We start from the raw sequence: 14130 nt of genomic DNA, 5'->3' as shown, positions 1-14130 counted from the left end.
ACTGTATTGAATGTGAAACTGTATGTTGTCTTGCACGCTTATGCTTGTCTTGGCCAGGTCGCCGTTGCAAATGAGAACCTGTTCTCAATGGCCTACCTGGTTAAATAAAGGTTAAATAAAAAAATAATGAAAATAAATGTAGCGAAATTCATTCTCTGCATTGAACCCATCTCTCAAAGGAGCAGTGGGCAGCCATTTATAGCGCCCGGGGACCAACTTCAGACCTGAGCCAGTACCTTGATCAAGGGCACTGACTGGAGAACCTAGTACATGTTTTTTGATGGTGGGGGAAACCCAAGTGGGTTAGCGAGCCTCCACAAAGCGTAGCTCCTATGGAGCCATTTTGATGCTAACAAGCAATCACCTCCCGTTAGCATCCCATTGACTGCCATTCATTTTGGCGCCACCTTGACAGCAAATAACTTTACATCTGAAGCGTTTAAAGACTCTATTTGTCCGTTGTTTATTTCTAAAGAAACACGACAATGTATAAAAGGCTCCATTACCTTGTAACTCACGTTATGGCTCCGTAGCAGACGTTTTTATAACAATAGGCTAACGATTGGGTCATAACCACGAGACTTCCTGTCTCATAGTAGAGGAGTTACCGTATAGTACAGGAGAAGCTCTCAGGCAGTTTGGACTTCCATCAGCTGTTTAAGTGTAATGACTAATGTTAACTATCATTTTAGTGATCAATAATGAGCCTGTGTCTATGTTATCTCCTTACATATACCTACGCTCTCCGTCTCTGCTAGATTGGGAATGATTGAGATTTCTCTTGGCACAGCTACCAGAAGACTTCCAACTTTCAGACAGGTTGCTCACGTCACATCTACGTCTTCAAGCTCAGTTGGAGGCTGCTCAGTAACGCTCAGCCATCACCGGGAAAGAGCTTCTAATGTCCTTCACTGGTCTCCGTCCAGAGACACGGGATCTGTTGGTCCATTCATTTTACCGTCTATGGGGAAACCGGAGCACCCGGAGGAAATCGACACAAATATGGGGAGAACACACAAACTCCACACAGAAAGGCCCGGAATTCGAACCCAGAACCTTCTTGCTGTGAGGCCACAGTGCTGCCCAATGGTGACGGACATCCGGACACGTCAATGGTGACGGACATCCAGACACGTCAATGGTGATGGTGACGGACATCCGGACACGTCAATGGTGATGGTGACGGACATCCGGACACGTCAATGGTGACGGACATCCAGACACGTCAATGGTGATGGTGACGGACACCCGGACACGTCAATGGTGATGGTGACGGACATCCGGACACGTCAATGGTGATGGACATCCGGACACGTCAATGGTGACGGACATGCGTCAATGGTGATGGTGACGGACATCCGACACGCCAATGGTGATGGTGACGGACATCCGGACACGTCAATGGTGGCGGACATCCGGACACGCCAATGGTGACGGACATCCGGACATCGTCAATGGTGATGGTGACGACATCCAGACACGCCAATGGTGACGGACATCCGGACACGTCAATGGTGACGGACATCCAGACACGTCAATGGTGATGGTGACGGACACCCGGACACGTCAATGGTGACGGACATCCAGACACGTCAATGGTGATGGACATCCGGACACGTCAATGGTGACGGACATCCAGACGAAATGAGGGACATCGGGTTGAATTTGCGGCGGCACTGGAGCAATCCCAGAAATGAAACGTTGTCGATTACATTACATGCAGATATTTGGTAAACATTGAAGTGAAATCTTTATTTAAAAACATTTACAATGTGTCAATTTATTTATTTATTTACATGAAGCTTGTTTTTTTAACATCATACAGCAGAAAGAGTGAAAAAAGTACAAATGACAAAAGAGTCCCAAAAAGATAGAAAATTATTTTTTTACACAAAGTTTAGACTGTTTTGAAAACAAAGAAACACCAACTGTACAGAGTGCACCTGGACGCATCACGGCAGAGACAGCTGTGATGTCACACTGTGATGTCACACTGACAGCTGTGATGTCAGTATGAAGTCACATTGGACAACAGCTGGTCCTGGACCTGAAGGGGGGGAGGGGGGGGACAGAACAAGTCCCGCCCCTTTCCGCTGGACCACCATGGGAACTTATTTTGGAAAACATATGTATGTATGTCCTGTAGTGAACGGGGAGGGACTAATAATGATTTGATCCTGTTTGAATTGAGCCATGAATTACACATATGATGTTTGTCATGTTTAAAATACACGTTTGCAACTGAAGAAAGTCTCAGTTTGTTGTAAAACTGTTAAAGTTGAAGACTACAAAATACAGAATTAGAAAGACTACACACTTCTGAGTGTGTAAGTGACGTCTCTCCGGAGCTACGATGTTGCTTCTTCCTTCTCTTCCCGGCTGATTAAACTTCACTGAATAAAACACATCATGTAAGATAATGTTACATGTGTTATGGAACAGAGCTAAGCTAGCTAGCGAGCGGGGTGACGTATATTCATTGACATATATATAATGGACCACCAGATCCCGTGTCTCTGGACGGAGACCAGTGAAGGACATTAGAAGCTCTTTCCCGGTGATGGCTGAGCGTTACTGAGCAGCCTCCAACTGAGCTTGAAGACGTAGATGTGACGTGAGAAACCTGTCTGAAAGTTGGAAGTCTTCTGGTAGCTGTGCCAAGAGAAATCTCAATCATTCCCAATCTAGCAGAGACGGAGAGCGTAGGTATATGTAAGGAGATAACATAGACACAGGCTCATTATTGATCACTAAAATGATAGTTAACATTAGTCATTACACTTAAACAGCTAATGGAAGTCCAAACTGCCTGAGAGCTTCTCCTGTACTATACGGTAACTCCTCTACTATGAGACAGGAAGTCTCGTGGTTATGACCCAATCGTTAGCCTATTGTTATAAAAACGTCTGCTACGGAGCCATAACGTGAGCTACAAGGTAATGGAGCCTTTTATACATTGTCGTGTTTCTTTAGAAATAAACAACGGACAAATAGTATTAATACTTTAAATGCTTCAGATGTAAAGGTATTCGCTGTCAAAGTGACGTCAAAATGAATGGCAGTCAATGGGATGCTAACGGGATGCTAACGGGAGGTGATGGCTTGGTAGCATCAAAATGGCACCGTAGCAGCTACACGTTTCGGGGAGAGGCTTACTCCCTTGCGTATATTGTGCGAGACGAGAGACGGGGACTTTCTTACTCACTGAATTATCTTTCAAACTGACAAACATCTGTGTAATTTATGGCTCAATTCAAACGGGATCAAATTATTATTAGTGTCTCCCCCGTTCCTTGTCTCCTTGTTCACTACTGTACATTATATTTTCCAAAATATGCATGTCCCATGGCGTCCACCGGAAGGAGAGAGACTTCGCCTCTCTATTCCTCACCAGCATGAAATACTTCACACTGTAACACAGAGAAACATAAAATATAACGGAGTTACATTAATAAATACTTCTTTTTTTTTAAATACTCAGAAATTTGTACAGAGTTTGGTTGGTGGCTGGTGATGTACCTGCACAGTAGTACTCAGAAATAACCAACACGTTCTCACTCAGACTTTTAGCGTCAATAACGCCAAAGGCACCTGACCAAGCGTCCGTATTTTACGCGATTGGGAGTGAGAATATATTGAAAGAACACTGCGTTACTGCAGAGTATATGATTGTATTAAATACTAGTACTACTAGTTTTCTGTCGCTGAATGTATTTACAGGTTTCTGAGTTCTGAGCATGCTGGGACTCTTTCTGCTCCTCCGAAGCTGCGGTCACAAGATGTTCAATTAAAGCGATTATTATTCAGTCGGACGTGAAAACAAACCATTTGCCAGCAGCAGATAATAATCATTTATCAGTCCCTGTATTGATCTGCCAATCAAATTTGAGAGTGACAGACAGCAGCGAGCGGCCAATCCTGTTGTGCGACCTTTTGGAGGGTAAAATGCTGCGTTCCAGACACAATTTTTAGCCCGTAAGTTACGACTTCAAGTCACGACTCACGACTTGGTAGTGTTCCAGGCAAAGTCACGACAAACCCTCCTAGCTAGCGTTAGCGTTAGCTAGCGTAGCGTTAGCTAGCGGCTACCTAACATCAATGTTAGCTAGCGACTACCTTACGTTGACGTTAGCTAGCGCTAGCTGATACTAGCGATTTCTAGTCGGCGACATATTTTGGGCTTCATTTAATAAACATAACCTGTATTAGTACACAATCGTATGTGTATTGTTTTGATTACAATATGCGGAATTACTTTACGTTGCCTATTTATGTCTATTTATTTCTATTTCTCACTGTTAATCACCGGCTTCTGTACAGCATCAACAGGGGGCTTGTTTATGTGTGTGTGACGTCAAAAACTGTAACTGGGAGTACAACGATCTGGTACGAGTTCACGGGGAGTAAGTTACGGGTTTGACTGCCGTTCCAGGGCGCTTTCACGGGAAAAAGGTTGTGAAAACAGGAGTTACTAACGTAACATATTATAGCTAAAAGACATATTTATCATCATGGACATTAGTTTTGTTAGAGCGTTGGTGAACGTGAACAGCTTCTCTGTGTCACCAGATCTTGTGACCTATTGCCGCCGTTAGGCCTACCTAACGCTTCCTCTGTCTCTGTGTTGGCGTTCTAACCTCCGGTGGATTTGTGAGGACTATGGTTACCTGCTCCTCAGATCTCTGCAGGGTAAATCCAGACAGCTAGCTAGACGATCTGTCCAATCTGAGTTTTCCGTTGCACGACTGAAACAACTTTTAAACGTACACGTCTCATGACTTACATTACCTTGCGATTGCGTGTGAATGGACACCGTAGCGAGTAGTATGAAAGGGGGAAAATCTGCGTAGGGAGGTTGGTCGGGGGGGAGGATGGGTCAAACACAGGACTTTCGCCCAGGAGACCGGGGATCAGGTCCCGGTTCTTTTCATAATCCCAGCCGGTTTTTCCTTTTTCCCCTTGTGTGACGTTAAAACCAACTGTAGCCTCGCGATGACATGCCACGTGGCTTTAGAAAGTGGCGTGTATGTTTTAGCGAAGTCATGATATCACGTTGGCGTTTCAGGCGGAGCCCGGTTCATTCCTATGAGGCGCATGAAGGCGCTCTTAAAGTCTATATCCATAACTTACGGGATCGGATGTCCGTCCCCTTCCTCTGTCTCTGTGTTGGCGTTCTAACCTCCGGTGGATTTGTGAGGACTATGGTTAACTGCTCCTCAGATCTCTGCAGGGTAAATCCAGACAGCTAGCTAGACTATCTGTCCAATCTGAGGTTTCTGTTGCACGACTAAAACTACTTTTGAACCTACACACGTTCCACCAAAACAAGTTCCTTCCCGAGACTATTTAGCAGAGGCACCGTGGTTCCGTGCGGCGCCCGAGACGATTGTGATTGGTTTAAAGAAATGCCAATAAACCAGAGCACGTTTTTCTCCCATCCCAGAATGCTGTGTGGACTAGACAGACCTTCCTCCGCAGAGCTGTGGAGGAAGGTCTGGCAAAGCGAGACTAATTTGAATGTGACCGCGGCTTCACGTTGGAGGAAACTGGAGGTCAGGCTGGTTTTCGTGGAATGATTTTAAAGAACTGAACTCAGAACAGACGATAAAAACCACAGACGTCACAACACCAAAGAGAGACATGCCATCGATTCATAATCCATATTCAATAATAACCATGTCGATGGATCATTTCAAATCTTCTTGACACCCTCGGACGTTTAAAAAGATAGAAAGAAAGAGTTGCATTTCATTCATGTTGAGTTCATGGACATTTGTATAAAACAGGCTCAGTTCAATCAACACTGTGACATCATCCGTCTGATTGTCGCTGCAAATGATTTTCATCCTGAAAAGTTGAAAAGGTTCAAATCAGAACACGACACGGACTCCCCCGGTCCTCTTATTGCTCTCAGACTGGATCTGGATCCTGACTCAAAGTCCTACGGAGACTAAAACCTGGTCCGGGGTAGAACAGGGATTTTTCTTTCTTCGAAAGGTTCCTGATAGGGATCGACCGATACTGGTTTTTCAAGGCCGATACCGATCATTAGTAGTTAAAGTGATGGTTCGGAGTAATTTCACTTTAGGATGCTTTGCACCTTGACCTCGAGCCAAACACCCCCCCATAAGCTTTTTTCCCTTGTTATAACGTTGGTCGAGTTAGCGTTATCAGCTGGTTAGCTTAGTGCAGGCGCTAATGGATCCACATTTGTAGCTCGTAAATTACCCCACTAATACTGCCCGGAATGATACCAAACCTCTACAGTAGTACAAATAGTTTCTGTACTTATAAAACGAGGCATTAGAAAGTTTGTAACTACCCCAGAAGTATATTTAAATAACACTTGCCTGATGGATACTCCTCTCGGCTGCTACTGCGCTATCGCGCGACATCCCGCAACATCCCGCGAGATCACGCACAGAGCACAACATCTATTGCCGGAAGACACTACCAAGCAAGAAGCGAGAGAACAGCAGAATAAATCAAGAAAATGGCAGAGTCAGAGGTGAGCATCGAACACAACGATGAGTGCCTCAATTTCGAAGGTTGCCCGTACCTATTCGTGCCTGAATACACGGACGAGGAGCTACAACTAACGGAGGAGAATCGGAGAGCTAGCTAGCTAGCTAGCTAGCAACGCCAGCGCTAGCAGCAGAGAGTAGAAGCCATCAGGCAAGTGCTATTTAAATAAACTCCTGGTGTACTTACAAACGTTCTAATGCCTCGTTTTATGAGTACTGAACCTAGTTGTACTACTGTAGAAGTTTGGTATCATTCCGGGCATTATTAGTGGGGTAACTTACCAGATACACTCTTGGATCCATTAGCGCCTGCACTGAGCCGTTCAGCTGATAATGCTAACTCGCCCAATGTTAGAGCAAGGGAAAAAAAGCTTATGGGGGGTTGTTTGGCTCGAGGTGATGGTGCAAAGGACCCTAGGGTGAAATTACTCCGAACCATCACTTTAATGAAACCAATAACTGATATTTGGAACCGATAGCATTTACCGTGAAAATGAAAATCTTTAAGTCAAAATTAAGATGCTGGAGGGGCGGCCTCTAGCTCACCCAGTAAGACCGTGCGCCCCATGTAGGCTGAGTCCTTTGCAGCGGCGCGGGTTCGAATCTGACCTGCTACCCTTTGCTGCGTGTCATCCCCCATCCCCATCCCTCTCCCCCTTTTCTGTCTATCCACTGTCACTATCTAATAAAGGGAAAAAAATGCCCCAAAGAAATGATCTAAAAAATTAAAAATAAACAACAAATTAAGATGTTGCAATGTTACAAACTCCAACACAAAACCTTGTTTAAATGCTTTAAGAAATTATGTAATAAACGAGAAACCTTCAGCATAGATAGTGTTGTGGGCGGGACATTAAAGCTATAGTGCGTAGTTTCTGTCGCCGCCATGAGGAATGCTGAGTAATGACAACAAAACTGTCGGCGGGTCCACATGATACAAGCCTTCCGTGATCACTTTTGTGTTGGTTTTTAACATTTTAACATTATAATTCTAACTACAAGATTTTCATTTTCACTGTAAATGCATGTCGGTTCCTAATATCAGTTATTAACTACTAATAATCTGTATCGTCCCTGAAAAAACATTATCAACCACACAAAAAAACTTCAGTGAACATAAATAGAAACTGCACAATTGCCCAATAACGTTACGTTGTAGCCTGTTTCGCCGCTGCCAACTGCAGCGACCTCGCTTAATACTGGACTAGGCCTGCACGATTCGGGGAAAAATATGAATCACGATTTTTTTTAGCTTAGAATGGATAATCCCGATTCTCTGCCACGATTGTTTTCTCACGAAATGTAATGTTTATTGCACACATGACTCATGACACATGATGACATTTTTGGCACCTATAGCACATTGCGCATCACCACAAGCCTGTAAATACGGAGGCTTCAATGAAGAGAAGGGAGAGCACTGCGACGCTTGGGAGCTCTTTAAAACCTATTTTATATAGTCTATGTTTAAAACTCACGGAAGAAAGTAGTAGCGTTTGTGATGTAGTCGGCTCGTAAATTAAATGAAAATTTAAAATGTATTATTAAGTTATTTAAAAATTAAATCGTGAACAGGGTGAGTCGAGATCGCGATTTTATAACGATTAATCGTGCAGGCCTACACTGGACCAATGTCAGAGATTGTTGTTCCCATCAGTCACTTACACACAACCACATAGGAACACATAGGAACACAACACAACACAACATAGGGTCCAGGTTGAATCTGCGTTGACATTCGATCCGGTAGATACCGGTCGGCTCCTGCACGCTGCCTGCGTGGCGTGAGCGTGGCGTTTCTGATGCGTGTCAGTTGCGTGGCGGCTGCGTGGCGTTTTCTGTCTTTACACACCAGAAACGTGTCTGACGCAGCGTTACTGCTGCTAGCCTTGTCTGTACACATGGATGTTTCCCATTGATAAAATGAAATAATAGTGTGTTCTTCAACTTTATTTTGTTTGCACATATTACGATATATATATATATATATATATATATATATATATATATATATATATATATATATATATATATATATATATACACACACACACACACACATCTTTTCTATTCTATGTTGCCTGGAAATGCTTCCATCGAGAGTCCTAGTCCGAGAGTCCTATTTCTAGCATGCACACGTTTTCGGCGCGGCTTGAGCAGCGCCTGAGACGTGCGTGTCACGCAGGCAGTGTGCAAGCTCTAACCTGTTACCATGGGAGCCGAAATAAAAACGGACACGCCACGCAGCTGATACGCTCACGCCACCACGCAGCTGACACGCTCACGCCACGCAGGCATTGTGCAGGAGCCCTAACCCTACAGTCACATTAGCTACAAGAGACAGAGACAAAGCGACAGGCTGCCATTCATTTTCAATGGGAGTGGCCGTTTGCCAGCGACAAGCGACGAGCTCGCCGCTGCCACGAGCAAGGCGGGGCCAAAATAGACAAGAAGCGACGAATGTACTGTTGGTTGCTCGAGTCGAAGAAAATAATTCAAGATGGCGGAAACGCTTCAGGACGTCGTATTTCTGTACATATCTGATATGTTTGGCATTACATCTCATATATTTTGTTACATTTATCGAGAAATAAATACTTTTAAATCCAAAAACATCATTCTTGTGACTTGACAATACCTCTGAAGTGACTTGTAAGACGTGCTTGAAGGTTTTACTGTTGCCAAGGAACCAGGAGTAGGCTAGGCACGCCCAGGAGCGCCGACAAGCAAGTGCACGTCGCTCTCTTTTATAGCTAATGTGACTGTAGGGTTTGACACAAAAAAACATAAAACAGGGTCCAGATTGAAACAAAAAAAGCCGAAGCTACCCTTTAACGTTACAACTTATGCAGCAAAGGCGTTTCCATATCCCATTTAGAGAATCAACTCTTTTGCCACGAAGGTAAAAACCACCTCAAGGGAGCGTAAAAATAAACGTTAGTGTGCAATTGAAGACGTTTTATTGAACGTTGCCGTTTCCTTTCAGCTTTTCTAATGCGCGTCTTCAAAATGAGCATAAAATATGTGAATGGAAACACGGCAACTGTTTCATACATCACGTTACTTTTTTTGGTGTACGCCAGTTTGAGTTTGCTGATGCTGCTTCCAACCGCAGAGACAGGAAGTCCAGTTACTGGTGTTGCTGGTTGTTCACAGGGTGCAGGGAGAGTGTGAGCGACCCGTCTGTTGCATGTTCTTGTTTAACATAGTGCAGAGACGCTGAGTCCAAACTGAATACCTGAAGACGCTCACCTGAGAGGAGTCAAACAGCTCGCCTGATCCGATCAGTTTAAAACGTTATCAAAAGTTCATCTGTCACACTTTTAAAAACTGCTGGTCTGTGGGACTGAGCTGGTGATTATCTGTCCTCAGAGAGAGAGAGAGAGTGTGCAACAGTTTCTTTTTCATCATCATCATCATCATCAAAAGTTTATATAAAACTCTGGTTTCGTCCTGATTGTCTGAGCGGAGTCAGATCGCAGATTAATGACGTCGTCGTAGAAAACGTAAAAAACCACAACAACAATCCGACTGTAAAAAAAAAACCTGCAGTTCAGTTTTAAATGTTTCCCATGACAGCTGTGTTTTGTTATGTAACCCATGAACTCTTTGGAGGGCAGTCAGTCCAATGACGCTTAAGGACAATTCATGCTCCTGTGTTAAATCAATGCTGTGGGTGGGTACTGTAGGTACTGTAGGTACTTTGAGATACCGACCCTACGCCGTAGCTTGGTAGCTTTGCATTTCCTCCGACTCCTTTCCCGGTTGTCCTTGTCACTACCCGATGTGAGTTGAGTGCAGATGTGAGTTGCGCATGCTCAGATTTAAACGGTTTACGGCATAACGCCAAGGGATCCGGCAAACGTTTGATTGCCAACGTTAGCTCAAAACGCCATTCAAGTGACAGCCTTTGTTGTGTTTGATTGCTAACTTGTAGCCAGCAGTAAACGGACCTCATTATGTAGGTCCATTTTTACTGTTTTGACGTTACAGAAGTCTCTCGTTAGCATCTTGAAGGCTACTTCCGGCTCCGATCTAGAACTGACATCAGGGATCATGCCTTGAAAATGTGATGCCTTATAAATTACTGCTATGTAATGTACCTATCTCATTATTCTGTGGCTAACAGCAAAACAGATCTACGTGAAGTCACAAAGTGACGCACGCGCAACTCACATCTGCACTCGACTCACATCGGGTAGTGACAGTCCTTCTCCATAAACAACATGAAGTCAAAGAGAGGGTTACTTTTCCTGCTACAGATTTCCCACCGTGGTCAGAAAACACAGGGGAGACACTTTGTTTCTCCATCTCCGTCGCCAGAGTCGGTACATGCTCTGAAGCTAATCATGTCACTCTCTCACTCGCTCTATACACACACACACACACACACACACACACACACACACACACACACACACACACACACAACCTCAGGCCACCCATGTGGGCTACGGCGAAAAAGCTCTGCAGAAGCATAAATCCTAAACATCATAGCTGAGCAGTAGCACCTGGGGCGCCACCCTGAGGTCAGACTGCAGCCGCCAACAGGAGGGTGACATCATCATCCTCTGTGTGACATCATGGTGGGCGGGGTTCCAGGTGAAGTAACAGAGAAGCAGGTGAAGAGTTGCTGCAGCAGGAGGTTCTCCTGGGCCGAATCTCACTTCTCTTATTTGATATCTCCTCGCTCCCCGCTTGAACCAGAAGTCGTGAAGACCGTCTCAAAGCTCTTATTCCTGCCCCGAGGAGCAAGGATGGATCGATGAGGAGCTATAAGTGAGGATGGAGGAGGGATCTCTGAGGAGCTATGAGTGAGGATGGTGGAGGGAACTCTGAGGAGCTATGAGCGAGGATGGTGGAGGGATCTCTGAGGAGCTATGAGCGAGGATTGAGGAGGGATCTCTGAGGAGCTATGAGAGAGAAGGGATCTCTGAGGAGCTATGAGCGAGGATGGAGGAGGGATCTCTGAGGAGCTATGAGCGAGGATGGAGGAGGGATCTCTGAGGAGCTATGAGCGAGGATGGAGGAAAGATCTCTGAGGAGCTATGAGTGAGGACAGAGGAGGGATCTCTGAGGAGCTATGAGCGAGGATGGAGGAGGGATCTCTGAGGAGCTATGAGCGAGGATGGAGGATCTCTGAGGAGCTATGAGCGAGGATGGAGGAGGGATCTCTGAGGAGCTATGAGCGAGGATGGAGGACGGATCTCTGAGGAGCTATGAGCGACGATGGAGGAGGGATCGCTGAGGAGCTATGAGCGAGGATACAGAGAGCAGCCTTCCTGGAAGCCATGCAGCTGAAAGCCGTTGCTAGCTCTGCCCACACAGCTGACGAAGTCACGTGACGTTTCAGAGGAAAGGACGTCTCATTCCCAGACACGAGGAAGGGAAGCAAGTGGTGGAAACATGGATGCAATTTAACGACCTGGGACGTAACCCCTGGTTCTCCTGAAGAACCAGCAGGACACACAGCAGTCCAGAGAGGCGTTGATCCCAGAAGGCCAGCCCGGGATAGGTTCTGTGTAACTGTACGTCAGCTTCCTGATTGGTCGGTGAGTCAGACCAGAGTTCCAGGAGATAGCTGGTCTTCCTGTTTCTGAGGAGGGAATGAGTCTTGGTAGAGAGAGCTTTCCACAGACCTGAGAGAGAGAGAGAGAGGGAGAGACAGAGAGGGAGAGACAGAGAGAGACAGAGAGAGAGAGAGAGAGGGGAGAGACAGAGAGAGAGACAGAGAGGGACAGAGAGAGACAGAGAGAGAGAGAGACAGAGAGAGAGAGACAGAGAAAGAGATAAAGAGAGAGAGAGAGAGAGAGAGAGACAGAGAGAGAGAGAAAGAGAGAGAGAGAGAGAGAGAGACAGAGAGAGAGAGAAAGAGAGAGAGACAGAGAGAGAGAGAGAGACAGAGAGAGAGAGAGAGACAGAGAGAGAGAGAGAGAGAGAGGGAGAGAGACAGAGAAAGAGATAGAGAGAGAGAGAGAGAGAGAGAGAGAGAGAGAGAGAGAGAGAGAGACAGAGAGAGAGAGAGAGACAGAGAGAGAGAGAGAGAGAGAGAGAGAGAGAGAGAAAGAGATAAAGAGAGAGAGAGAGATAAAGAGAGAGAGAGAGAGAGAGAAAGAGAGAGAGACAGAGAGAGAGAGAGAGAGAGAGAGAGAGACAGAGAGAGAGAGAGAGAGGGAGAGAGATAGAGAGAGAGAGAGAGAAAGAGAGAGAGAGAGAGAGACAGAAAGATTTTTTGGGGATTTTTACAAAAACACTTTAGGCCTATTTATAATTTCACAATAAAATAAAGTGCTAATGCATAAAAAATTCAGTATTTGTTTAAAAATAATATCTAGTAAAACCAACTCCTCATCAAGAGGGTGGTTAACGTATGATGGAGGCCACTCCATTTTTTCTGTACCCTTCCCCAGATCTGTGCCTCGAGACAATCATGTCTCGGAGGTCTACAGACAATGGACCTTTGTCACAGCAGACATTTTGACTTGTCATACTAGGAAAAGCACAGCTGAAACTGATAACCTTAAAGGTCCCATGGCATGAAAATTTCACTTTAAGGTTTTTTAACATTAATATGAGTTCCCCCAGCCTGCCTATGGTCCCCCAGTGGCTAGAAATGGTGATAGGTGTAAACCGAGCCCTGGGTATCCTGCTCTGCCTTTGAGAAAATGAAAGCTCAGATGGGCCGATCTGGAATCTTCCCTTTATGACATCATAAGGGGAAAGGTTACCTCCCCTTTCTCTGCTTTGTCCGACATGAGAATGTGGCCCCCCCATGAGAAAGAGAGAGAGAGACATCATGGCTTTCAAATGAGCAAAGTGGCAGTTGGTCAAGACCACACCCCCACCCTCCACCTTGCCCCCCCCCCCTCTCCTCCTCAATAGCATTTAAAGCTACAGACACAGAAATGTCTCATCCTAAGGAAAGCTCATTGTGGGACTGGCTCTATAAAAGAAACTTCAGATGCAGTATTAGGGGACCACTAAGGTCTGTATAAAAGAGACTTCAGATACAGTATTAGGGGACCACTAAGGCCTATATAAAAGAGACTTCAGATACAGTATTAGGGGACCACTAAGGTCTATATAAAAGAGACTTCAGATACAGTATTAGGGGACCACTAAGGTCTATATAAAAGAGACTTCAGATACAGTATTAGGGGACCACTAAGGTCTATATAAAAGAGACTTCAGATACAGTATTAGGGGACCACTAAGGTCTATATAAAAGAGACTTCAGATACAGTATTAGGGGACCACTAAGGTCTATATAAAAGAGACTTCAGATACAGTATTAGGGGACCACTAAGGCCTATATAAAAGAGACTTCAGATACAGTATTAGGGGACCACTAAGGTCTATAGAAAAGTATCCAAAAGCAGCATGTCATAGGACCTTTAACGATGGCTCATTTCCATGAAGTGTCCCAGTAAGCCATTTCAGTGAGTCAGCATGAACAATATCAGGGTCTCTCCTAAGAGGAATGCAGCCATCATTAATGGGTTTGAATACACCTGTGCTTTTCCTACTATGACATGTCAACATGTCTGCCGTGAAAAAGGTCTATTCCTTCGACTTCATGCTTGTTTTGTGGTCTGACATACACTGT

General features: G+C 45.0%; 1 protein-coding gene across 1 annotated transcript in view; it reads right to left on the bottom strand.

Moving 5' to 3' along the window:
• Positions 1 to 8571: 8571 nt before the first annotated feature.
• ccdc120a (coiled-coil domain containing 120a) overlaps positions 8572 to 14130 on the bottom strand; it is a 26913-nt gene continuing 21354 nt past the window's right edge. The window contains exon 11 of the mRNA XM_078254130.1: positions 8572 to 12163. Coding sequence (XP_078110256.1) covers positions 12082 to 12163 — 82 coding nt within the window. The 3' untranslated portion in view covers positions 8572 to 12081. The remainder of the gene's footprint in view (positions 12164 to 14130) is intronic.

Source organism: Sander vitreus, chromosome 7, assembly GCF_031162955.1.
Source record: "Sander vitreus isolate 19-12246 chromosome 7, sanVit1, whole genome shotgun sequence".
NCBI lineage: Eukaryota > Metazoa > Chordata > Actinopteri > Perciformes > Percidae > Sander > Sander vitreus.
The sequence above is the reverse complement of the archived record's forward strand: the minus strand, read 5'-3'. Positions and strand labels throughout refer to the sequence as shown.